This window comes from Gopherus evgoodei, unplaced genomic scaffold (assembly GCF_007399415.2).
Source record: "Gopherus evgoodei ecotype Sinaloan lineage unplaced genomic scaffold, rGopEvg1_v1.p scaffold_181_arrow_ctg1, whole genome shotgun sequence".
Taxonomy (NCBI): domain Eukaryota; kingdom Metazoa; phylum Chordata; order Testudines; family Testudinidae; genus Gopherus; species Gopherus evgoodei.
In genome coordinates this window covers 13,644-41,270 of record NW_022059844.1, presented here as the reverse complement: position 1 = coordinate 41,270, position 27,627 = coordinate 13,644, and the positions used below count along the sequence as shown (strand labels likewise).

Genomic DNA, 27,627 nt, shown 5'->3' with positions numbered 1-27,627 from the left:
ATGATCAAATGGCAGGAATTTGTAGCACAACATCACATGCATTCAACAGCGTTGAACAACGCAGCCAAGGATGCAGGTGCCTCCTTGAGGTCTTCAGATGGCTGCACCATTTACTTCTCTTGTTCATGTTCCTAATACCTTAAATCATGTTAGAGAATCACCATTAGATGTAGCAGTGAAGAGCCTATGGCACACAGCGAGGTAGCTGTTATTCTTTCCAGTACAATGATATGGGTGTGTATGGGGATAGATAGGTAAATATAGATCAGCATTATAGGCTTGTATAATGTATGAACAAGTTTCTCATTCAGGAAGTTGTGATTAAATCTGACACTTACTGCTTGCCCCCACCCCACCCATGGGTGTCACTGTGGAACATTGGCTACTTCCCCAAGGCGTTCCCGGCTATATAGCACCAGTATGCTCAGGCACTGGGCTAGCCAGGTGCATGGGGCAGGTGAGCACAATCTTGTCCTTTCCCTACTGAGGCAAAACTGCTTAGATCACAGAGCGATAGGAACATTAAAAATGCTATAGCTGGATAGATGGGGTGGGATAGCTAACTAGTTAGACAGAGATGCAAACAGGGATGGATAGATAGACAATTTGTATGGGGATAGATAGATAGATAGATTAGATAGATATTGTTTACAGGGTTGTTGTAGGCATGTTGGTCCCAGGATATTAGAGAGACAAGGTGGGTCTTTTATTTGACCAACACCTGTTGGCGGAAGGGACAAGTCCTACACAGAGCCCTTCTTCAGGTTGTGTAGCTGGGAAGCTTGACTCTTTCACCCACAGAAGTTCTTCTAATAAAAGATATTACCTCACCCAACTTGTTTCTCTCAGATAGATAAATGGATGATTACCTGTCATATGTGGTTCTTTGCTTTGTGTGAGAGCTGGATTTTGGACGCAATACATCTAATGTTTCTTTGTTTCCAATTTTTCTCTTGCATTTACTCAGGAGCGGTGTGGGGTTTAGAGCAGGAATGGTTAGGAGTGAGGACTCTTGGTTCTATCCCCAGTTTTGGGAGGGGAGTGGGGTCTAGTGGTGAGGGCAGGAGAGGACAGGGAGTCAGGAGTCCTGGGTTCTATCCCCAGTTGTATCACTAACTCTGCAACTTTGTTCATGTCACTTCAACTCTCTGTGCCTCACTTTCCCCATAGAGAGAATATATACCTGCCTCCCAGGTAGGCCATTCTGTCCCCATTTCTCAGGTGAAAGAGGTGGTAAATTTGGCAGCTGATCCCCACTAGTGTCCTCAGACACTGATAGCCCTGCCTTCTTTCTGCATTAATCTGACACATTTCCCCTCGTTTTCCAGCAATGGCAAAGAAGAGGACGCTGCTGCTCTGCGCCTGGCTGGTGCTTCTGTGCGGTAAGGATCAAAATACCACAGCAAAGTTTTGAACCCTGGGTGTCTGAAGTTATGCATCTGGGGTGGGATACTTACACTGGTTAAGCCTGGGGGACTGGCGCTCCTTAATCACTTAGACGCCGTTGAACTTTCCGCCCTAAATGCCTAAATATGGAACTAAGAATAAAGCTACTCAGTAATTTCCCCATTGAACATTTTCTGTCAGAAAATGCAGCTTTGTGGAATTTTCTGCAGGAATGTGTCAATTTCAATATAATTGTTTCAGAAAAAATTGAAATGAAGCTGTGAGTTTTCAGAGAGAGCTGCAGAGATTTATGAGTGGGATTCTGCACCAGGGTTGTTCATGATGATGGGGGGAAGGGGCTCAGTTTTCATTCATGTTTTGTGTTCCCGAGGCTCATGTTCAGAGTTTCAACCTGGGCACCTCCTCTTCCGGGAAGCCTGCTGAGCTGGGGCTGGAGCTAAGGCAGCTGAGACTTGGGGTGGCTGGGTCTGCCTGGCGCTGGGGGGGTGGTGTGTGCTCTGGGACTGGAGCAGGAGGCCATGCATCACTCTGTGCTCCAGGGCTGGAGGTGCTTGGGCAGCCCAGGGCTGAGGTGTGGGCCTGGCAGCCGTGGAGGAGCACAGGCCTCTGGGCTTTGGCAGGGGCCAGGCCTCAGGTGGAAGGGGTGAGCTGGGCCAGGGGCTAGCCTCCCTGAGCCCGTGATTCAGCCACCTCCCATGGCCACAGGCACTGTGAGAGGGAATTTTCCCCTCCCCACATCAGTTTGGCAGGAACATTGAAGGGTTTTCACCTTCCTCTGCAGTGTGTGTGTGCAGGTCACTTGCCGGGATTACCTGCATATATTAATTTAATAATTTCCCTGCCATTGCAGGAGCCTTGGGCCTGTTGATCCTCAGTCCCTCCTCTCCTCTGCCTGTGGCAGATAATAGTTTTTCTCCTGTGGGTTGCAATAGAATCATAGAATATCAGGGTTGGAAGTGACCTCAGGAGGTCATCTAGTCCAACCCCCTGCTTTAAGCAGGACCAATCCCCAACTAAATGTTCCCAGCTAGGACTTTGTCAAGCCGGGCCTTAAAAACCATTCTTCTCTTCTGCAGACTAAACAATCCCAGTTCTCTCAGCCTCTCCTCATAAGTCATGTGCTCTAGCCCCCTAATCATTTTTGTTGGCCTCCATTAGTCTCTTTCCAATTTTTCCACATCCTTCTTGTAGTGTGAGGCTCAAAACTGGACACAGTACTCCAGATGAGGCCTCACCAATGTTGAATAGAGGGGAATGATCACGTCCCTCCATCTGCTGGCAATGCTCCTACTTATACAGCCCAAAATGCTGTTAGCCTTCTTGGCAACAAGGGCACACTGTGGACTCATATCCAGCTTCTCGTCCACTATAACCCCTAGATCCTTTTCTGCAGAACTGCTGCCTAGCCACTCAGTCCCTAGTCTGTAGCAGTGCATGGGATTTTCCATCCTAAGTACAGGACTCTGCACTTGTCCTTGTTGAACCTCATCAGGTTTCTTTTGGCCCAGTCCTCTAATTTGTCTAGGTCCCTCTGTATCAGTCATCTGCAAACTTGTGTCATCTGCAAACTTGCTGAGGGTGCAGTCCATGTCATCCTTCAGATTATTAATGAAGCTATTGAACAAAACTGGCCCCAGGACCGACCCTTGTGGCACTCCGCTTGATACCGGCTGCCAACTAGACATGGAGTCATTGATCACTACCTGTTGAGCCCGATGATCTACCCAGCTTTCTATCCACCTTATAGTCCATTCATCCAGCCCATACTTCTTTAACTTGCTGGCAAGAATACCGTGGGAGACCGTATCAAAAGCTTTGCTAAAGTCAAGGAATAACACGTCCACTGCTTTCCCCTCATCCACAAAGCCAGTTATCTCCTCACAGAAGGCAATTAGGTTAGTTAGGCACGACTTGCCCTTGCTGAATCCATGCTGACTGTTCCTGATCACTTTCCTCTCCTCTAAGTGCTTCAGAATTGATTTCTTGAGGACCTGCTCCATGATTTTTCCAGGGACTGAGGTGAGGCTGACTGGCCTGTAGTTCCCTGGATCCTCCTTCCCTTTTTAAAAGATGGGCTCTACATTAGCCTTCTTCCAGTCATCCAAGACCTCCCCCTATCCCCATGAGTTTTCAAAGATAATGGCCAATGACTCTGCAATCACATTCACCAACTCCTTTAGCACCCTTGGATGCAGTGCATCCGGCCCCATGGACTTGTGCTAGTCCAGCTTTTCTGAATAGTCCCGAACCACTTCTTTCTCCACAGAGGGCTGGTCACCTCCTCCCCATGCTGTGCTGCCCAGTGCAGTAGTCTAGGAGCTGACCTTGTTCGTGAAGACAGGCAAAAAAATCATTGAGTACATTAGCTTTTTTCCACATCCTCTGTCACTAGGTTGCCTCCCTCATTCAGTAAGGGGCCCACTCTTTCCTTGACCATCTTGTTGCTAAAGTACCCTTCTTGTTACTCTTAACATCCCTTGCTAGCTGCAACTCCAAGTGTGATTTGACCTTCCTGATTTCACTCCTGTGTGCCTGAGCAATATTTTTATACTCCTTCCTGGTCGTTTGTCCAAGCATCTACTTCTTGTAAGCTTCTTTTTTGTGTCTAAGATCAGCAAGGATTTCACTGTTAAGCCAAGCTGGTTGCCTGCCATATTTACTATTTGTTCTACACATTGGGATGGTTTGTTCCTGAAACCTTAATAAGGATTCTCTAAAATACAGCCAGCTCTCCTGGGCTCCTCTCCCCCTCATGTTATTCTCTCAGTGGATCCTGCCCATCACTTCCCTGAGGAAGTCAAAATCGCGCACACTTCTAAACTTAATCCTGAGACTCTCAGCTTTTTCTGCAGTTTCATACTCTGAGCAGTCATACTGCTCTCTTACATACAATGCAACTCCCCCACCTTTTCTGCCCTGCCTGTCCTTTCTGAACAGTTTATATCCATCCATGATAGTACTCCAGTCAGGTGAGTTATCCCACCAAGTCTCTGTTATTCCAATTACATCATAATTCCTTGACTGTGCCAGGACTTCCAGTTCTCCCTGCTTGTTCCCTAGGCTTCTTGCATTTGTGTACAGTGTGACAAAGTTCCTCCTATACCTTGGTGGGTCCTGCGCTTATTGGCAGATTTGCTCATCTCAGTGATCTTCCCCACAGTTGAGTTAACTCCTCCTGTGTCTGATCAGGAGTTGGGAGGTTTGGGGGGAACCTGGGCCCGCCCTCTACTCCGGGTTCCAGCTCAGGGCCCTGTGGATTGCAGCTGTTTAGAGTGCCTCCTGTAACAGCTGGATGACAGCTACTACTCCCTGGGCTACTTCCCCATGGCCTCCTCCAAACACCTTCTTTATCCTCTCCACAGGACCTTTCTCCTGGTGTCTGATAACACTTCTACGCCATAGCCCTCCAGCAGCACACCCTCTCTCTCAGCTCCTTGTGCCTCTTGCTCCCAGCTCCTCACACACACGTCCTCTCCTCTGGCTCCCTCCCCTGCTGCTAGCCCGACTGGAGTGAACTCCTGTTTAAACCCAGGTGCCCTGATTAGCCTGCCTTGATTGGCTGCAGGTGTTCTAATCAGCCTGTCTGCCTTAATTGGTTCCAGCAGGTTCCTGATTACTCTAGTGCAGCCCCTGCTCTGGTCACTCAGGGAACAGAAAACTACTCATCCAGTGACCAGTATATTTGTCCTCTACCAGACTCCTGTACTCCACTGGTTTGGGTCTGTCACAATAGGCATTTAAGATAACTTGCTAATAGTCCTGCTTTCTCAGTATGAGGCAGGAGTCCTCCCCTTTTGCACTCTCCTTCTCATGCTTCCTCCTGGTATCCCATTTCCTCCACCTACCTCAGGGCTTTGGTCTCCTTCCCCCGGTGAACCTAGTTTAAAGCCCTTCTCCCTAGGTTAGCCAGTCTGCTTGCGAAGATGCGCTTCTCTCTCTTCATTAGGTGGAGCCCATCTCTGCCTAGCACTCCTCTGTCTTGGAACACCATCCCATGGTCAAAGAATCCAAAGACTTCTCTCCACTACCTGCATAGCCATTCGTTGACTTCTGTGATTCAACGGTCTCTACCTGGACCTTTTTTTTCCACACTATTCTTTGGTCTCATTCTGGTTGTTGGGTTTGGTGTGAGGCTTCTTAATAGTTTTGGTGTCCTGTGACGTTCAGGAGGCCAGCTAAGTAATTTGGTACCCCCTTCTGGCCTTAAAGTCTGTGACTCTGTGATTTCGATGATGTCAAAATGGAACAGGTGCATGTTTTCAGAATGAAATGTTTCTCATTTTTCATTTCAAAACAGTTTTTCACTGCAAAATGTATTTTATTGTCTATTATACTTTTTCACAAAATAAAAGCATTCAAAATCAAAATGAAACATTTCAGTTTTATCAAAATGTTTCAGTTGACTCAAGATGAAATTTCATTTTCAGGGGAAAAAAATCAGTGTTTCTGTCTGATTTGAGACAAAAGGAAATCTTGAAATCTCAGAATTACCCATGGAATGAAATTTCTAAGTTTGGACCAGTTCTATTTAGGGGTCTAACTTTAGGTATGCAGATTTGAAAATTTTGTCCCAACTCCTGATAAATTATTATTGATCTTTATGAGGTGTTACGGTAGCACCGTGGTGCCCCAGTCCTAGACCATGACTCCACAGCACCAGATGCTGTACAAACAACAGAGCAAAGAGATGGTCCCCACCCCAAAGAGCTGACAGCCTGAGTATAAGAGAACAGAGGGGATCAGACAGACAGGGGTGAAAAAGGAAACAATTGTGGTCAGCATGGTAGGGAGGTAATATTAATGTAAGCAGAGTCAGGATAAGCTCTACCCTGACATCTGGTGGAAAGAAGTTCAGAGAGTGTATCTGCATAGGTACGCCCACCCCATCCCAGACTCCCAAGCTGTGGGATTGCTTGGTGACAAATTGCTCACCCTCAGTTGGGTAGTACTGGCTAGACATGGGACATGGGTTCCAAAACCCAGAGAATTGAGAGAGGTTGGGAACAGGTATCTGTGCCTGATGGTGCAGGCTCCTTGTGGAGCTAGAAGCACCAGTTGCACCCCTTCCTCTCTCCACTGTGGAATGTCAGAGTTGATTTTTTTTATTCTCTCAAGAATCTAAATACAGGTTACTGAGCTGAATGCCCTTTGGGCTAATGGTGCACTAGCACTGGGGCTCCCCCACTAAGAGCTGAGATCACTAAGAATTGAAATCACAAAAAAGCTGAAATGACGGAGCTGAGAGCATTGTGCTAACTAGTGGGGGAGCCTGAAGATATGCTGTGGAACAGAGCAGCTGGTGGAGTGGAGCAGTTGCGGGGATGGCTGGAGCGGATCACGGGACAGCTGGTGGCAGCAGAGCGGAGTAGCTGTGGGGTGGGTGGAGCGGCCCACAGAGTGAGCAGAGCCGAGCAGTTTTGCAGAGCAGCTCATGGAGCAGAGCAGCTGGTGGAGCGGAGCAGTTCCTGAGGATGGCTGGAGGAGCAGAGTGGAGCGGCTGGTAAAGCGGAGCAGTTCGTGGAGAAGGCGGAAGCAGAACCCACGGAGAGGCAGGGCAGTTGGCCCTGGACCACGTAAGGCGCCCCTTTCTACCCAGGCTTGGGGGGGGGAACCTCTACAGATAGACTCTCGAACTCTGGGGTGGCATTGACCAGAGACTTTTGGGTTGTTGGACTTTGGGGTGATTGGACTTAAAACCCTAAGCGGAAAAAGGACAGTGGCAAACGTACTTGGAGGTGGGTTTTTGTTTATGGTTTGTGTTATAACCCTGTTTGTGGTGTTTCTCCAATGGGATGCCGCATTGATTCCTTCCTTTATTAAAAAGATTTTGCTACACTCAGACTCCGTGCTTGCGAGAGGGGAAGTATTGCCTCCTAGAGGCGCCCAGGGGGATGTGGTATGTGAGTGTCCCAGGTCACTGGGTGGGGGCTCGAGCCGGTTATGCATTGTGTTACTGAAACGGAACCCCTGGATACTGAACCCGGCCCTTGTTGCTGCCAACTAGAGGGGCAGAAGGGTTACATTTTTGGGGGCTCGTCCGGGATCCCTGGGTCAGTACCCCTCGCAAGCACTTGTTGAGTGTTCCACTGTATTGGGAAATAATTATGTTTATATTTTGAGGAAACTACTGTTTGTATAATGGCTAATATGTCGGGTTTGGTGGGCCCCAGTCCTGCAGCCTCTAGCTCAGGGGCGGCAGACTCAGCCTATGATTGGGCAAAAGCACTGGGGCATATATTGGAAAAGATTGTGTTGGCCTATGCTATGTCGAACTCTTGTCGTAAGTTAAGGTTATTTGATGGGGAAGAGGAGTTTGAACTCTGGTCGGAGCATACTACTGAAATGCTGCAGGAGTGGGCCGTACCCGATGTAGAAAAGCGACGATGTCTAATAGAGAGCCTTAGTGGCCCAGCATTAGATGTAATTCGCACCCTGAAGCTCACTGACCCTGAGGTCAGTGTGAAGGACTGCCTAGAGGCCCTTGATAATACCTTTGGGAGCGTAGAGGGCCCTGAGGACAGTTACTGTAAATTCCTTAATTCCCGACAGCAAAGGGGTGAGAAAATTTCAGCCTATATACAGAGGCTGGAGAAACTACTTCAGAGAGCTGTTATGAGGGGAGCAGTGACTGCTGAGCAGATGGATCAGACCAGACTGGCTCAAGTTGTAAGAGGGACTCAGTATTGGAACCCGATCCTACTTCATCTCCGACTAAGAGAACGGCAGGAACATCCCCCAAGTTACTCCCAGCTGATAAAGGAGGTCAGGGAAGAAGAAGAAAGGCAGGCGGCCAGCGAGTGTTGGGAAGCCCAAACATTGGAACCAGCCAGCACGACGCCACCGCCAATGGCCAGTGTACTGATGGTGAGCACCACAGAGGAACTTGCCCAACAAATGCAGGTCCTGACAGAACGGATAGCTGAGCTGCAAAGCATCATTGACCAAGCTAAGACTTCCAGGAATAAGGAGCCTCAGACTGTGATGATAGAGAAGTCAGTATCTAGAGTCACCGTCCCACCTCGCCGAATGGAGAAAGGACACTTCTTTTGCTACCGGTGTGGTCAGGATGGGCACAGTGCTGCTAACTGCCATAAGGAAGAGAACCCCTCCTTAGTGTATGAAAAGCTGAGGATCAGTTGGGAGAGATCCAGTAGCTGCCAGAAGGTCCGGGGACGGAGACCACCTAGGCCTAGAGGATTTGAAGATTCCCCCAGAAGAGACCAACCAGCTGGGATCCCTGCAGGACTGATAGGGCCTCGAGCAGAGGTCATGGTGAGGATTGAAGGGGCGGAGTGTAAAGCCGTGCTTGACACTGGATCTCAAGTGACTATTATATTTCAGTCATTCTACCAACAGATGCTTAGGCACCTGCCCATACAGCCACTGACTGGCATTGGTCTGTGTGGCCTCAGCATGGATGAATACCCTTATCAGGGCTATGTCATAGTACACCTGGAATTCCCAGAAGAGATTGCTGGGGTAAGACAGGAGGTGGACACTGCAGCTTTAATATGCCCTGACCCCAAAGGAGCCTCTGATGTGTCTGTGCTAATAGGGACCAACTCCAGCCTCTTTAGGATACTGGCCGATTACTGCAGACAGCGAGCAGGAGACCAATATCTGAATACCTTGGTGATACACACACACTGTGCCGAGGCTTACAGAAAAATTGAGGACACGAGAAAAGTGATGCCTGATTTGCCAGTCGGAGCACTGAGGTATGCGGGCCCGGTCCCTTTAGTGGTGCCTGCCATGTCAGAAAAGGAGGTGATTGTCAGGAGTACCTGCCTAAAAGGCAGTAAGGGAACATTAGCTGTGGTAGAGCAGCCAACCAAGGGAGGGCTCCCAGAAGGAGTGCTGGTTCTCAGCGGAGTCATAACCCTACCTGCTGAAGCCCAGGAGGAGGTGACGATATTGGTTGCTAATGAAACACGCCGTGATGTGTTTGTAAAACCAGGGCAGAAGATTGCAGACATTTTCGAGCCTGAAAGCGTTGTGAGACCCCAGTGTGAAGCTGAAGTTCCAATGATAGATCCTGCGAAGTTTGACTTCGGGGACTCACCGCTGTCTGAGGAGTGGAAGGATCGCCTGAGGAAGAAGCTTTGCGAGAGATCCAAGGTGTTCTCACTACATGAGTGGGACGTGGGATGTGCAAAGGGAGTGGAACACCATATCAGGCTACAAGATCCCCGACCCTTCAGGGAGAGGTCTAGGAGGATTGCCCTCTCTGAGATGGAAGACGTGCGCCATCATCTTCAAGAGCTGATCGCGAATGGTATCATCACAGAGTCACGAAGCCCCTATGCCTCACCCATTGTGGTCGTTCGTAAGAAGAGTGGAAAAAATCCGGATGTGTATTGACTACCGCACCCTAAACAGGCGCACTACAGTTGATCAATACACCATGCCTCGAGTACAAGATGCCTTGGACTGTTTGCTGGGTAGTCAGTGGTTCTCTGTGTTGGATCTTCGGAGTGGATACTACCAGATCCCTCTGGGAGAAGAGGATAAGGAGAAGACAGCCTTCATCTGCCCGTTAGGGTTCTACCAGTTCGAACGCATGCCACAAGGGATTTCTGGGGCCCCTGCCACATTTCAACGACTTATGGAAAAAGTTGTGGGAGACATGAATTTACTGCAGGTGTTAGTTTACTTGGATGACCTGATTGTGTTTGGAAGAACCCTGGAGGAACATGAAGAAAGACTTCTTAAAGTGCTCGATAGGTTGGAGGCATACGGTTTGAAGCTTTCAATTGATAAATGTCAGTTCTGCCAAACCTCAGTGAAGTATGTAGGTCACATCGTGTCCCAAGAGGGTGTGAGTACTGACCCTGATAAAATAGAAGCACTCACTACCTGGCCACGTCCCATTAACTACAGAGAACTCAAGACGTTTCTTGGATTTAGTGGCTACTACCGCAGATTTGTGAAGAACTATGCTACGATTGTAAAACCTCTGAATGATCTTACCAGGGGATACCAATCCAACAAGAGCAAATCTAAGACCCAGAATAAGCGAAGGCCTCCAAAGACTCCTTTGCAGAGACACTATGGCCCCTTCGAACCATTTGGGCAGCGGTGGGATGAAAGATGTGAGAGAGCTTTTCGGGAAATCATTACTCGCTTAACTCATGCTCCCATCCTAGTCTTTGCTGACCCGAGCAAACCGTTTATCCTGCATACTGATGCCAGTTTGGAGGGTCTGGGAGCAGTACTGTATCAGGAAGTGGAAGGCAAACGCAAACCGGTAGCCTTTGCCAGCCGAGGACTGTCTGACAGTGAAACTCGCTACCCCATCCACAAGCTGGAGTTCTTGGCCTTGAAATGGGCCATCACTGAGAAATTTCGAGACTACTTGTACGGTGCTCAGTTCCAGGTGTGGACAGACAACAACCCACTGACCTATGTGTTAACAAGTGCTAAATTGGATGCTACAGGCCAGAGATGGGTGGCCGCCTTGGCTAGCTATGAGTTCAGCATTCAATACCGATCGGGGAGGAGCAATGTAGATGCAGATGCCTTGTCCAGACGTCCGCAGGCACCTGATGTCGCTGTGATACCCACGGATGGCGTGAGAGCTATCTGCAGTGTGAGTCGCCGAGAGCCGGAGGCCCCTGAGAGCCTTCATGGATGTGTTGCTGAAGCTTTGGGCCTGCCCCCTGAATGCGTGCCTTCTGCTTCAGTGAACTATATTGCTTTGGACCAATCTCCCTTGCCCATGCTCAATGCAGCTGACTGGCAGGAAGCCCAGCTGCAAGATGTTGACATTTGTGATACACTACTTGCCAAAAGAGAGGGGCGAGGCCCAGCTGCGGTTGTCCCACCTACCCCAGAGGGTAAACTACTATTGAGAGAATGGACCAAACTGAAACTGATTCAGGGAGTGCTACACCGCGTGACCACAGACCCTCTACAAAAGCAACGGAATCAACTAGTGCTGCCAAAAGAGTACAGAGCCCTGGCCATGAGGGCCCTGCATGATGACTTTGGACATTTAGGGATGGAGAGGACCCTGGAACTTATCCGCAGTAGGTTCTATTGGCCTCGGATGGCCGAAGATGTTCGCAGAAAATGTGATACCTGCGCTCGATGTGTTCAAAGGAAAACTCTGCCCACAAGGGCCGCATATCTGAAGAACATCACCAGCAACAAACCTCTGGAGCTGGTTTGCATTGATTTCTTGTCCTTAGAAGTAGACAAGAGGAATATTGGGAACATTCTAGTAGTGACCGACCACTATACGCGCTATGCACAGGCATACCCCACACGTGATCAGAAGGCCACTACCGTCGCTCGAGTATTGTGGGAAAAATATTTCTCAGTTTATGGATTCCCAGCCCGGATACACTCAGATCAGGGACGAGATTTTGAGAGTCACCTTCTGAAGGAGGTGCTGAGGATAGCAGGTATTAAAAAGTCGAGGACAACGCCTTACCACCCACAAGGCGACCCTCAGCCAGAGAGGTTCAACCGAACCCTATTGGATATGTTAGGGACTTTGCGGCCAGAGCAGAAGGCAACCTGGAGCCAACATGTTGCATTTCTGGTGCACGCCTACAATGCCACAAAGAACGATGCTACGGGGGTCACCCCATATCTCTTAATGTTTGGGCGAGAACCAAGACTACCCATAGATTTGTGCTTTGGTGTATCAGAGGATGGCGATAGCTATGAAACCCATCAGCAATATGTATCCCGACTACGAGAAAAGCTACGGGATGCTTATCACTTAGCTACGTCTGCAGCTCGGAAGAACGCAGACCGCAACAAACAGCGATATGATGCTAGGGTGCGTCTGCAAGAACTCCAGCCAGGGGACAGAGTCCTACTGCGAAATTTGGGTATTGCTGGCAAGCACAAGATAGCTGACAGATGGAAGGCAATACCTTACTTAGTGATGGAAAAGCTAGGAGACCTGCCGGTCTACAAGATCAAACCTGAAGAGGGTACGGGGCAGACCAAGACCGTGCACAGAAACCTTTTGCTCCCTGTGGGGGAATTGGTAGGCAGCCCTTATGAGATTGGCCACAACCGGGCAACTGGGCAGAACAAAGGTGCTGTGCCAAAGCCGCCTTCCAACGTGGACAGCCGGCTCCCTGCAGCTAACCTACCCCTACTCAGCACATCTGAGAGTGAGTCTGAGGAGGAAGACACAACCATGATGTATCCTGGGATGAAGACAAGATTTCAGTCTCGATCCGCTGAATCAGAAGAGAGCACATCCTCTTCCGCCCTAAACCCTATGGCAGAAGTATTTAGGCCCATTCCTGACATCCCTGAGCCACTGGTGGGACCCCCGTGTAATGACTTACACAGACTATTGGACAGTGGTGACATACAGATGGAGGATGTCCAGAACACCTGCGACCCTCCACTGTTAGAACTAGAAATGCAGGGGCCTATGCCAGTACCCGAGGGGAACTCACAGGAAACTTCCCCATCCGTCACTCAAGAGGATGTCCCCTCTACCATAGCAACAGAGATTCTCAATAGGCGAGACAGGGTAATAAGACCAGTGAAACGGTTAACTTACGATGCACCTGGGGTGATTAGTGAGGAGCCTATACATTTAGCACACAGGTTTGTGAAAGCTAAAGTGGGCTATCTAATGCCTTTTGGAGGGGACCAATAAGTTGGTATAGTAGGGAATGTGATTTGTCGGGACGACAAATTCTTGGCTGGGGGGAGGATGTAAGCAGAGTCAGGATAAGCTCTACCCTGACATCTGGTGGAAAGAAGTTCAGAGAGTGTATCTGCATAGGTACGCCCACCCCATCCCAGACTCCCAAGCTGTGGGATTGCTTGGTGACAAATTGCTCACCCTCAGTTGGGTAGTACTGGCTAGACATGGGACATGGGTTCCAAAACCCAGAGAATTGAGAGAGGTTGGGAACAGGTATCTGTGCCTGATGGTGCAGGCTCCTTGTGGAGCTAGAAGCACCAGTTGCACCCCTTCCTCTCTCCACTGTGGAATGTCAGAGTTGATTTTTTTTATTCTCTCAAGAATCTAAATACAGGTTACTGAGCTGAATGCCCTTTGGGCTAATGGTGCACTAGCACTGGGGCTCCCCCACTAAGAGCTGAGATCACTAAGAATTGAAATCACAAAAAAGCTGAAATGACGGAGCTGAGAGCATTGTGCTAACTAGTGGGGGAGCCTGAAGATATGCTGTGGAACAGAGCAGCTGGTGGAGTGGAGCAGTTGCGGGGATGGCTGGAGCGGATCACGGGACAGCTGGTGGCAGCAGAGCGGAGTAGCTGTGGGGTGGGTGGAGCGGCCCACAGAGTGAGCAGAGCCGAGCAGTTTTGCAGAGCAGCTCATGGAGCAGAGCAGCTGGTGGAGCGGAGCAGTTCCTGAGGATGGCTGGAGGAGCAGAGTGGAGCGGCTGGTAAAGCGGAGCAGTTCGTGGAGAAGGCGGAAGCAGAACCCACGGAGAGGCAGGGCAGTTGGCCCTGGACCACGTAAGGCGCCCCTTTCTACCCAGGCTTGGGGGGGGAACCTCTACAGATAGACTCTCGAACTCTGGGGTGGCATTGACCAGAGACTTTTGGGTTGTTGGACTTTGGGGTGATTGGACTTAAAACCCTAAGCGGAAAAAGGACAGTGGCAAACGTACTTGGAGGTGGGTTTTTGTTTATGGTTTGTGTTATAACCCTGTTTGTGGTGTTTCTCCAATGGGATGCCGCATTGATTCCTTCCTTTATTAAAAAAGATTTTGCTACACTCAGACTCCGTGCTTGCGAGAGGGGAAGTATTGCCTCCTAGAGGCGCCCAGGGGGATGTGGTATGTGAGTGTCCCAGGTCACTGGGTGGGGGCTCGAGCCGGTTATGCATTGTGTTACTGAAACGGAACCCCTGGATACTGAACCCGGCCCTTGTTGCTGCCAACTAGAGGGGCAGAAGGGTTACATTAATATTGATTTTTAAGCATTTTTTCACTTTTATTTTCACAGTTGCAGGAAATCATGGGGAATGTCTAACATTGCGTGGGGGCTCAGACACTAATTATGAATGACAGTAGAGGTTCAGATTCAAAGTGTGAAAGCTGTATAATGGTTAAAACTCCAATTGTCTACTTCACACGTCAAAATATACGAAGTAAATAGAGTGCAATCAAACGCTAGTAAAGTTCTCAAGCAGCATTTTGATTAGTCACGTAGGAATGACTGTTTTTGGCAGTGTTGCGTGTATGGTGACAAGGACATTTACCAATAAAAGATAACCCTTCCCAGCCTAACAATAGACTCTGCTTTCAGCACAGCAGTAACTTCTGTCTCTTGACCCACTCAACGATCTGATTTGGACACATTCCTATTGAACTCAAGGAGCCTCTGGGTTTGGGCTCCTTGTAGCTAAAGCATGAGCTGAAATCAGGGGCATTGAGCACTCAGCCATTTGGCATGTTGACATCAGTGGGAGATGGGGTTAACTGATAACTGAACAGATGTAAGGGAGGGCTGTTGTAGCCTTGTTGGTCCCAGGACATTAGCCAGATAAGGTAGGGGAGATAATATTTTTATTGGACCAAATTCTGCTGGTGGGAGAGACACAAGCTTTTGAGCCACACAGAGCTCTTCTTCAGATCTCGGAAAGGTGCTCCCAGCCTCATAGATCAGGCCTGCACAACTCGTAAAGCGACGAGGGCCATATTACTCCAAAGAAAACAGCTGAGGGCTGAACCCCCGCGGCCCCACCGATGCTCCCCAGCGCCACCAAGCCCCCCAAAAAAACACAACACCCCCCCAGCACCACCCAGCCCCCCTGAAAAACTCCCCCCCCAGTGCTGCCCACCCCCTCCCCCAGCACCACCCATCCCGTGGAAACAAACCTTCCTTCCCCAGTGCTGCCCCGCCAAAACAGCGGTATTTAACCTTGGTAATATGTTATAGTGGGCCCCGAAGGTGGTATAATTAAGGTAAAAGAAAAATGTCTTTTTGCTAGAAGTAGAATAAGATCTTCCCCCAACTGTGTAATCAGTTGCCCTGCTGAATGAATGAGGTGTGACTGAGGAAGGCGTGGAAGGCAGCACCTCCAGACAGCTGCACCCCTTGGAGAGGGGATGGGAGCCAGACCAGATCAGTAGAACAGGTCAGCCACCGACTCACAGCTCGCCTCCTCAGACCCCCTCCCCCACCGCCAGCTCACCTGCCCCCCACCCCGCCACTGCCCGCCCACTCGCTTAATCACATAGCGCTTTGAAGTTTCAAGTGTTGCCATACCCTGAGAGGGGTCGCCAGTACAAAAGTTTGAGAACCACTGGGTTAAAGTGGGTTACAGATTGTTGAATCCAGTGTCTCTGTTTAGGCCATGATTTTTAGTGTCTAGCAGGGTTATGAATTTAAGCTTGCAGGCTGGTCTTTTGAATGCACTGTGCAGGTTTCCTTTCAGGATGAGGACTGATAGGTCACATACAGAGTGATCGCTTTGTGAAAAGGGTTCACCCACAGGTAAAGTTGTTTTTGTCTTTGACCATTTTCCTGTTCATTCAAGAATGTAGTGATTGTCTGGTTTCACCCACAGAGTTGTTACTGGGGCATTTAGTGCACCGGATGGGGTACCCCACATGTTGAAACAGGCATGTGTAGAATCCATGGATCTTGAAATGTGTGTTATGGGGGGTGTTGATCATTGTGCCAGTGGAGATATGTCTGTGGGTTTTACATCAGTAGCAAAATGATAAATATTAATAATACAAGATGGATGGATAGAGCCATGGCCATTGTAGGTGTGAAAGGGGTTGAACTGATGAATTTGCCAGAGTGCCAGTTAGATTTTAAAGCTGATATCGAACAAACTAGGTTTGCCAATCTATAACAGGATCCAATAGGATAAACCCTTTCTATTGAGTCTAGGGCGGTGGTTTTCAAACTTTTTTTCTGGGAACCTAGTCGAAGAAAATTGTTGATGCCTGCGACCCAACAGAGCTGGGGATGAGGAGTTTGGGGGTGGGAGGGGCTCTGGGCTGGGGCAGAGGGTTGGGGTGAGGGCTGTGGGGTGGGGCCAGGAATGAGGGGTTCAGGATGTGGGAGGGGGCTCTGGGCTGAGGCAGGGGGTTGGCGTGCAGGAGGGGATCAGGGCTCTGGGCTGGGGCCAGGATGAGGAGTTTGGGGTGCAGGAAGGGGTTCCAGGTTTGGAGGGACTCCGGGCTGGGGCAGACAGTTGGGGTGCGGGAGGGGGTCAGGACTCTGGGCTGGGACTGGGGATGAGGGGTTTGGAGTACAGGAGGGGCTCTGGGTTTTGGGGGGGCTCAGGGCTAGGGCCAGGGATTAGGGTGTGGGGTTGGGGCATGGCCTTACCTCCGGCAGCTCCTGGTGGGTGATGCAGCTGGGGTGCACCGCAGACTCACTGTTTGAAAAACACTGATCTAGGGAGCATTAGATTACTAGTTTAATGCTGGGTTCTTTTCAGGTCAACTTTTAACTTGAACAGAGTTCCTCAAATCCTGATTTCTCAAATCAGGACCGTATTTCCCTAATTAGTTGATCATTTTTAACCAACTGTTTATTAATACACCCAGAACCACATTGATATAATCATTCACTACTCCAACGTAGACACAACCAATTGTACATATTACACACACAATACAGTCTTGCAGGCAATTATCTGGAGTTGAGGCTCAGCAGTTATAGCAAAGAACAATGCAAATGACCAAGATTTCTGATTCCATTTACTTATGAACAACAGTTCTCAATTCTTTAGTGCCTAACACATTTATCACACTGCCCAGGGCTCCCTTGTCTCCAAAGCACTTTGAAGAGTGTGATCACTTCTCTTTGCCTACATTGGTGCAAAAAGGACAAGTTTAGAATATTAAAAGCAATTTCTTAAAGCAATTCTCTCTTGGGGCAATTTGCTTGGACTTATAAAGAAGTTAAAAATCTAAAATACGGTTACTGAGGTCTCATGAGAGAGTGCAGACTCAGCAAGATAATCCAGGGCCACCCAGAGGATTCAGGGGGCCTGGGGCAAAGCAATTTCAGGGGCCCCTTCCATCAAAAAAGTCGCAATACTATAGAATACTATATTCATGTAGGGGCCCCTGTGGGGCCCAGGGCCTTGGGGATATTGCCCCACTTGCTCCCCCACATCCCCCCCCGGGGCAGCCCTGAGATAACCTACAGTTATTTATATTAAAGACTAGAAGGGGAAATACAATCTATGAAATGAAATCTCATTGCTACTTGTTATCCTCTTAGCCCTGGGATGGGAGAGTGTCCTTTCCACATAGCTGGTCCAGGCGTAGGTCGCACTTAAAATTCTGGAGCTTCTTGTGTTGGGTTCAGTAACTCACCCTCCTGAACACCTGGTGACCCCAGTTTATAGAACTTTGTTTCAGGGCTCATTGGAGGAGGCCACCCTCTAAGTCCTATTGGACAGGTGCCATGTGGGTGCAGCTCTTTCCCTCTGGCTTCCATTGGTATCCCATAAATGGCAATAGTGAACAGCAAATGTCTTCAATCCTTTTCTGATTGGAGGCTTTTTAAGTTTGATTCATTTCAATGATGGTATTTCATAATTGTCCCCTTCAATCAGTTGGGATCCTCTCCTTTCAAGCAATCTCTGTTAAAATACCACAGTTATACCCTGGTTTATATCTCTTACCATTGTCTTTGTGCCATACAATTCCTATTACTTCCAGCGTGCAACAGTTACTTACAATGGAAACCAACAAAATCCTTATAATCTTCTCAATTTGGAGAACACAGTCCACACAGTCTTTGATTATACTGGGGATTAGGACTTACAACAGAACATGAGATGTGTGTTCCACATATAGCAGGATGCAGATCTGATTCGCAAAGCAAACAAACGTGCAGATTCTAATTTAGGGTGAAAAACAGATTCTTCACAATATATTTGGTTTAGAAGAAAACAATGTATAGGTTATAATTTGGGGTGAAAACACGTGGCTTGGATTTCTTGGGGTAACAGTTCACTCAATTGGACCTTTCAGCCTTAAGCCACATTTCTAGTTTGTTTAACTTGCAGATTCTCCACCCACCTCTTCTTGATTCACTCAATGTGCAATGGGCCACTTTGCGCAGGAAATCAGGGTCTGACTCTTCTTTAATAACTTAGAGTTTTTTAGCTAGGTTGGGAGGGAGACAGAGGTTTATACTTATGCAAATTCTAAGAGATTCTTGCCTAGGTGATTAACAATATTCTAATTCAGCCATTTTAATATATGGAGATAGACCTATCCTAGCTCATAGAACTGGAAGGGACCCTGAAAAGTCATCGAGTCCAGTCCTCTGCCTTCACTCGCAGGACCAAGTACCAATTTTTGCCCCAGATCCCTAAGTGGCCCCCTCAAGGACTGAATTCACTATCCTGGCCAATTAGCAGGCCAGTACTCAAACCACGGAGCTATCCCTCCGCCAAATTTAATTTCTATAGCTGGGGAGGGGAATGCTCAACCTTGGCTGATCCGTGGGTTCTTAGACAAAGTGTCTCACATGATGTGAAGCATTTTCTTACTGTCTTCATAGATGGATCCTATTTTGGGATAACAGAGGTGAAGAGGTTTTCTAATGGTTGAGGGCCAGAAGGAATCATTAGTTATTAATCATTCCAGGCATATCTGGTCTATATATCCATTACACCGTACGCAGAACAAGAATTTACAGTCTATTACTTCAGCTTTACTGCCACTTAGTGGTCAGACAATATGCCAATAGAATGAAGGTCAGGTGGTGTGGTGTCAGAAGACCAGATCATAGGCAGTCAGGCCTAGTGGTCCGAGTCTGAGTGTGAGAACCAGTGGTCGAGGGAGCCAGAACCAGGGCTGAAGGTCAAAACCGAGGTCAGAATCCCAATGCCAGAACCAAGAGTCAAGACATAGAATCAGGACCAATGTTAGAACCAGAGACAGAGTCTGCATGCTAGAACCAAGGGTCAAGACAGAATCAGAGCGAAAGGTCAGAACTGCAGTCAGAACCCAAATGTCAGAGCCAAGGGTTGAGACAAAGTCAGATTCAGGAATAAGAACTGAAGATCGGAACCAGATTACCAGGAAAGGCAGGAGCGAGGCTGAGACAGAACTGCATCAAGACTGGGTGCAGAGCAGGATCTGGGCTGGAGCCATGGAAGAGCAAAGCAGGAGTAGGGCTTGGAAAGAGACAAGCACAGCGAGGCAGAGAGTCCACGGGCATGTGCACTGAGCAGCCAGGGGGCTGCTAGCTTCCTCAGCCAGTCAGGCAGGGTGGGCCATCTGGCAGCCTTGCTGACTTATTAGGGAGTCCGGACTAATGAGCTGGTGCAGCTGCAGGGCCTGCCATATGGTATGGTCTAGTTGGCAGAATGTCACAGTAGGCTGCAACAGAACAGGGTGTTGGTCTCAGCAACTCTAGAGTGATCTGATTCAAGTCTCTTCATTATATCCATGTAGTCACATACTTTAAACAGGATACTATCCAATAGGAGTAGGGAGGTTATATTACCTCTGCATTTGGCTCTGGTATGACTGCTGCCATGTCCAGGTCTAGAGTCCACAATTCAAGAAGGATGTTGACCAGCTGGAGAAGGTTCAGAGAAGACCCACAAGAATGATTAAAGGATTGGAAAGCTTCTTTCCTAGTGATAGACTCACGGAGCTCAATTTATTTAGTTTAACAAAGAGAGGGTTAGGATCATAGAAGATTAGGATTGGAAGGGACCTCAGGAGGTCAGCTAGTCCAACCCCCTGCTCATGAGCCCCCAAATCATGGGTTTTTTTTTTAAATTAAGATGATAGTGTGTGTTTTGGACTGTTTTTTCGGTTTTGAAAGACACTAACAATGCGACTGGCTCTCATAGATGTATCGTGACTTAGGAGGTTTTGGTCCCTCCTGTTGTTACTCACACACTCAAGGGCACCCGCTTTTACCCAGTTCCTAGGGCTGAAGACGTAACTCTCTTAATTTAGGCACCCCCCACCCTTTCCCAGTTCCTAGGGCTCCAGGCAAAAAACACCTAACTTTACCTCTCCATGGGCTCTGGACTCTACTCCTCCATGGGCTCAGAGCAAACACCCTTTCTTTGTGAACTCAGAGCAAACACCCTTTCTCTTTGGACTCAGGGCTTAATTTTTAGCAGGTTTATGGGGTCTTTAACCAGTGAAAGAGCCTCACACAGTAATATCCTACACAACCTCTATTTATTAACAATCACCAAAACCAGAACGTACACACTACACACAACTCCCAATAAGACAGATGAACTTTTCTTCAAGGCCTGTCAGAATCAGGTCCATCTGGGGGACTCGAGTTTCTGCCCGGTGTCAGTGGCAGAGTGTTGCGGTCTGGCAGCTCTGATCTTTGGGGTTGTGTCCTGGAGTTGGTTCCCAAATAACTTCCTTTTGGACCCCAGTTTATATAGTGAAACTTGAGTCCTTTTTAGCTGTTCCTTAACCAAACATGATACTAAAATTGTACTAAACACTCCTAACATAGCGTAACAAAATTCTCTAATCAATCCTATCCCACCACCTTAATTAATTTACACCTAGCAAAATCAATTATGTAACAGACAGAAACAATTAAAAAACCAGACAGAGACCATACAGATAAACAATAGGGAAGTGGGGACCATAATGACAAAACAATAAAGAAATAAAGATTTCACAGCCACAGCTATTGATAAGTGATTTCTTGACAGACAGGATGCTATCGTGACAGATTTCTGTTACCAATCTGGCTGAGGTGTTAGGTGATCAGGCTGAGGCCACAGGCTTGTTGGGGGAGGAGATGACAAAACATACCAAGTGTCTAAGTTTTAAAGCTTTACTAGTAAAATAACAGTGGAGAATGCTGGGTGTGTGTGTTCCCCACATCACTCAGAGGAAGGAAGAAAGTGTTAGTGCCCCAATCCCTAACCCATTTTTATACTCATACCCACATTACCCGAGGCTGGCCAAGCCTGGGTGTAATGTAAGAAGGGGTGTGTGTCTTTGAAGGTCTTTTAATTACTTGAGATTTTACACTGCCCACACCAAACGGCACCAGAGCGTACAATGCTCACCCCCCCCCACTAAGGTTTCCTTCGTATTACTCGGTCTTCTCTACCACCATGGTCCATACACCAAATTTAAAACCCATCCTGGGCAGAGCGAGAAACTTTACATTCTTTTTTTATACTTAGTTACACTACAACTGAGGGTGTATGCGAGAATTTCTAAGTTCTCCTTCCAATGCTACAACTAGGGGTAGACCCACCTGCACCCTACCCTCGCTGATCAGGGTGGAGAGAGGAATGCTAACCCCCCCTCTGGTTCTCAGTCATGTACAACTGAGGGTGGGGCTTACCTTTAATTATACAATTTTTAACATGTAAAATCAATAGTGTCAGAGCCAACATGAAATACCAAGGGCAAAACAGTTGGTGCGCTTCGCAGGGCTCCCCCGCTTCGCAATTCTCGGGGGAGGAGATGACGAAACATACCAAGTGTCTAAGTTTTAAAGCATTATTAATAAAATAACACCGGAGAATGCTGGTGTGTGTGTGTTCCACACGTCACTCAGAGGAAGGAAGAAAGCGTTAGTGCCGCAAGCCCTAATCCACTTTCATACTCACACTTGCACTACCCAAGGCTGCCAAGACTGGGTGTAACATAAGAAGAAAGGGGTGGGGGGGAGGGTGGATGGGAGTTCTTGTCCTTGGCCCAGGTTGTTTGGGGTCCACTATGATGTCCGACTTGCTTTGGCTCTCAGGAGGGTTTTTAAGTCCTGGGTTCTTTTGGGGGTGTTTTTGTTCAGGGTCCTCTGTTCCTGGTGCTCTTTGTACCAGTCCAAACTGGCTTTCTGTGGCCTTTTCAGCCAAAACACACCGGCAACTGTGAGATGGTTATTTTTCCCTTGTTGTTTTACTTTTTTTGCGGCCCCTGCAATTTGTTCAGCCACTCTCATTTCTTCCGGCTGGTCAGAGGGTGGGGGTGGGGAGTGGACTCCCCCCCTTCCTTCTTGGCAGGTAGCAGAGAGTGTGCAATGGCCTTGGACTGGAGTCAGTGCCTTATCTTTGGGTGTAGTTGGAACATCAAGTTAACCCTGTTCTTTTCTCCTTTCCTCCCCCTCCGGCTTTTTGTCACCTGTAAAGAAACTTTTTGTTCTGCATTCATACCTTTAACCCTTCCCAAAATGCCTTGCAATGCTTGCAACAGTGTTAGCAACATACAATGCTGATCTGCCTCCCCAGGGGACCCCGAGGGAGGGGGCCACTGGGTTGTGACACTATCAAACTAACTTTTCTTTAGCCATCTTAAGATCTGTTTTTTACCTGGTGACAGTGGGTGCCATTAGGATGGGGCCTCCTTCTTAACAGCCTGATACTACATTTCTTTAATGTAATTTAGATGGAATGTGAGGAGGTGACTTCCTGCTCCTTAGCTAATGGATGCTGCTTGGCTGCTCTTTTAATCTGGCTGCAGATGAAAGCCGTAGGCTTTAGGCCTTACATTATGGCTGCAGAGAAAGGCCTTATCTTTATACTGCAGAATCTCTTGCTAAAGACCCTGACTGAAAGCAAAGTGCTCAGATCTGTGTAAAGTGCCACCAGACTTTGCTGAGCTCACAGGGTATCCCTGACCCATCAAAATGCCCATTACCAAATGCCGTACCCCTCCGCTAGCCCCACATCTGCCACCCCACATCCTGTTTCAACAATTTCACAACAAAAAATCTTTCTTTCATTTCAAAATGACTTTTTGTTTTGAAATGTAAATTAATTTATTCTAAAACTATGTAAAAAAAGAGATCAAAATTGGAGTTTGATTCATTTCAATGATGGTATTTCATAATTGTCCCCTTCGATCAGTTGGGATCCTCTCCTTTCAAGCAATCTCTGTTAATATACCACAGTTATACCCTGGTTTATATCTCTTACCATTGTCTTTGTGCCAGACAATTCCTATTACTTCCAGTGTGCAACAGTTACTTACAATGGAAACCAACAAAATCCTTATAATCTTCTCAATTTGGAGAACACACTCCACACAGTCTCTGAACCTTAGCGTCCAAAAGATGGGGTACCAGCATGAATTCCTCTAAGCTCAATTACCAGCTTAGAACCTGTAGCGCTGCCACCAACCAGGAATTCCAGTGCCTGTTACACTCCGGTCCCCCCCAAAACCTTACCCAGGGACCCCTGAAACCCAGACCCTCTGGATCTTAACACAAGGAAAGTAAACCCTTTCCCTCACCGTTGCCTCTCCCAGACTTCCCCTCCCTGGGTTACCCTGGAAGATCACTGTGATTCAAACTCCTTGAATCTTAAAACAGAGAGGAAAATTCACCTTCCCCCCTTCCTTCTCTTTCCCCCTCCCAGACTCTCCCTGAGAGAGAAAGTAATCCTAACACAGAGAGAAATTTAACCTTTCTCTCCCCCTTCTCTCCTTTCTCCCCAGCAATTCCCTGGTGGATCCAGACCCAGTCCCCTGGAGTCTCACTAGAATAAAAAAAACAATCAGGTTCTTAAACAAGAAAAGCTTTTAATTAAAGAAAGAAAAAACAGTAAAAATTATCTTTATAAATTTAAGATGGAATATGTTACAGGGTCTTTCAGCTGTAGGCACTGGGAATACCCTCCCAGCCTAAGTATACAAGTACAAATTAAAATCCTTTCAGCAAAATACAAATTTGAACTCCTTCCAGCCAGATACACATTTGCAAATAAAGAAAACAAACATAAGCCTCACTCGCTTTATCTACCTAGTACTTACTATTCTGAGCACATAAAAGCCTGTATCAGAGAGATTGGAGAGAAACCTGGTTGCACATCTGGTCACTCTCAGAACCCAGAGAGAACAACAACCAAAAATTAACAGCACACACAAAAACTTCCCTCCCTCAAGATTTGAAAGTATCCTGTCCCCTGATTAGTCCTCTGGTCAGGTGACAGCCAGGCTCACTGAACTTGTTAACCCTTTGCAGTCAAAAGAGACATGAAGTACTCCTGTTCTATTAACCCTTAACTATCTGTTTATGACAAAAGGGGAAATGCTTTGCCTACAGTCACCCAGAAAACCAGTGTCAGACGTGTGAACAGAACCCATGTCTTATGGGACCAAGTGTCAGTTTTAGCCACTATACTATACTGCCCCTGAGTAGCAGTCAAAGCTGTACAGTTGTCTTCAGAAGGTTTAACAGTCAAGCTGGTTTCAGGTTTTTTAAATGGAAAGAATTCTCATTTTAAATGGCCTTTTTTAAAATAACTTTTGTGAAACTGATGGATTTTTCCCCCCTTGAAAATTTTGGATTTTGAAAAATTTAAACAGAAACTGAAAACAACCTGTTGGTTTTTCATTTTTTTCTTTGATTTTTTTCATCTTATTTTTTTTAGCTTTCTTTGTGCTCAGTTATCTCTCTGTTTGGTCTTCTTCATTCATTCTATTTTAATTAGACTTTCTTCTTTGTTTGGAATTCTTAATGCTTTTTTGTTCTTTCTCAATCTTCAAGTCTGGATTTTTTCATACTCATTCTTCATCTTGTTCTGTCTTCATACTCAGTCTTTTTCTCTCTTGTTCTTTGTACTGAATATTCTACAAATTTGTATTTCTTCATGCTCATTCTTCGTGTTCAATTGTCTTCATGGCCAATCTTCAAGTCTGCATGTCTTCATGCTCATTCTTCTTTTGTCTTCTTCATACTCAGCATTATTCTTTAAGTTTGGATTTCTTCATGCTCATTCTTCTTGTTCTGGCCTCTTCATGCTCGATCTTCTTCACATCTGGATTTCTTTATGCTCACTCTTCATCTTGTTCTGGCTTCTTTTTGTTCAATCTTTTCTCTCACTTGTGCTCAGTCATTCCTCTCCGTCCTTTTCAAGTTTCAGTAACTCCTCAGTTACCGTCCTCTCGCTTAACGTTGTTTCAAAGTTACGTTGTTGCTCCATTAGGGAACATACTCATTTAAAGTTGTCTAACGCTCCCTTATAATGTGTTTTTGGCTGACTTTACAAGGGAGCATTGCACAAGTTCCTCTTCTCCGCCTCCTCCCTTCCTCCCTCCCACCTAGCACTTCCCCCAGCTGTTTGGTGGTATTTAGGATTTTTTGGGAGGGAGGGAGCAAGCTGGGAAGCTGCCTCCGAGCCCTGCCCCCTTTCCCCCACCGGCAGGCAGGGCCATCCAGAACGCAGAGGCTTTAGGGGCTGCAGGGCCCTGGGCTAAGGGGGCCCTGAGGCCCTGGTCTGCCGCTCTAAAGCCCCTTTCAGAATCCGGCCCTGCGAGCACGGGCAAGAGGACTCAGGAGGAGCAGGGGCTTCTCTCTGGCCGGCTTTGAAAGGGAAAGAGCTGCTTCTCTGTGGCCACTGGCTGCGCAGCTGCCCTTCTTCCTCCTGAATCCTCTGGCCTGTGCTCGCAGGGCCGCATTCCGAAAGGGGCTTTAGAGCTGCAGCCCAGGGCCCTGCAGCCCCGAAAGCGCCTGCATTCAGGGGGCCCTGCCTGCCGAGGGGCGGGGAAGCAGCTCCCAGAATCACAGCTCCCAGAATCGTGGCCATGGGGATAGTGCCGCGCTGTGCAGAGCCACCTGCACACCCCCTGCACCAAACAGGAGCTGCCCCAGGTAAGTGCTCTGCACCTCCTGCCTGCCCCAGTCCTGAACCTTCTTCCGCACCCCCACCCTAAGCGCCCTCCCGCACCCTAACTCCCTCCCAGACCCTGCGCCCCACCCTGAGCACCCTCCCGCACCCTAACTCCCTCCCAGGCCCTGCACCCCACCCTGAGCGCCCTCCCGCACCCTAACTCCCTCCCAGGCTCTGCACCCCACCCTGAGCACCCTCCCGCACCCTAACTCCCTTCCAGACCCTTCACCCCACCCTGAGCGCCCTCCCGCACCCTAACTCCCTCCCAGGCCCTGCACCCCACCCTGAGCGCCCTCCCGCACCCTAACTCCCTCCCAGGCTCTGCACCCCACCCTGAGCACCCTCCTGCACCCTAACTCCCTCCCAGACCCTGCACCCCACCCTGAGCACCCTCCCGCACCCTAACTCCCTCCCAGACCCTGCACTCTACCCTGAGCGCCCTCCCGCACCCTAACACCCTCCCAGACCCTGCACTCTACCCTGAGTGCCCTCCCGCACCCTAACTCCCTCCCAGACCCTGCACCCCACCCTGAGCACCCTCCCGCACCCTAACTCCCTCCCAGACCCTGCACTCTACCCTGAGCGCCCTCCTGCACCCTAACTCCCTCCCAGACCCTGCACTCTACCCTGAGCGCCCTCCCACACCCTAACTCCCTCCCAGACCCTGCACTCTACCCTGAGTGCCCTCCCGCACCCTAACTCCCTCCCAGACCCTGCACCCCACCCTGAGCACCCTCCCGCACCCTAACTCCCTCCCAGACCCTGAACTCTCCCCTGAGCACCCTCCCGCACCCTAACTCCCTCCCAGACCCTGCACTCTACCCTGAGCGCCCTCCCGCACCCTAACTCCCTCCCAGACCCTGCACTCTACCCTGAGCACCTTCCCGCACCCTAACTCCCTCCCAGACCCTGCACTCTACCCTGAGCGCCCTCCCGCACTCTAACTCCCTGACAGCCCCTGCAATCCACCCTGAGCGCCCTCCCGCACCCTAACTCCCTCCCAGGCCCTGCACCCCACCCTGAGCACCCTCCCGCACTCTAACTCCCTGCCAGCCCCTGCACTCCACCCTGAGCGCCCTCCCGCACCCCAACTCCCTTCCAGACCCTTCACCCCACCCTAAGCGCCCTCCCGCACCCTAACTCCCTCCCAGACCCTGCACTCTACCCTGAGCGCCCTCCCGCACCCTAGCTCCCTCCCAGACCCTGCACTCTACCCTGAGCACCTTCCCGCACCCTAACTCCCTCCCAGACCCTGCACCCCCAGCCCTGAGCCCCGGGGGTAAGATAGGGGCACCTCCCCACCACAGTACAGTACTGTACAGTATATAATGCCTTTTGTCTGTCCCTCAAAAATTTGCTTGGAACCTAACCCCCCAATTTATGGGAAAATTGGATTCGTTTAACATCGATTCACTTAAAGTTGCATTTTTCAGGAACATAACTACAACGTTAAGTGCGGAGTTACTGTTCTTCATGTTGGTTCTCATCTTCTCTGTTTTCCGTCTTCCTCACCTTTGGTCTTCCTTGTCCCTGTGTTTGGTGGGACTTCTTTGTGTGTAGTCTTTTTCTTTGTATTCATATGAAGTTGTCCTTGTTTTTCAAGTTCAGAGATCTCTGCGACGGTTGATTTGCTTTCTTCATGTCTGGTCTTTTTCGCATTTAAGCTT

At 48.6% G+C, this 27,627-nt stretch overlaps 1 protein-coding gene across 1 annotated transcript in view; it reads left to right on the top strand.

The window, feature by feature from the left end:
• LOC115640042 (IgGFc-binding protein-like) overlaps positions 1–27,627 on the top strand; it is a gene marked incomplete at its 3' end in the record, with an annotated part of 39,015 nt that continues 11,388 nt past the window's right edge. The window contains exons 1-2 of the mRNA XM_030542916.1: positions 1–76; positions 1,329–1,382. Coding sequence (XP_030398776.1) covers positions 1–76; positions 1,329–1,382 — 130 coding nt within the window. The remainder of the gene's footprint in view (positions 77–1,328; positions 1,383–27,627) is intronic.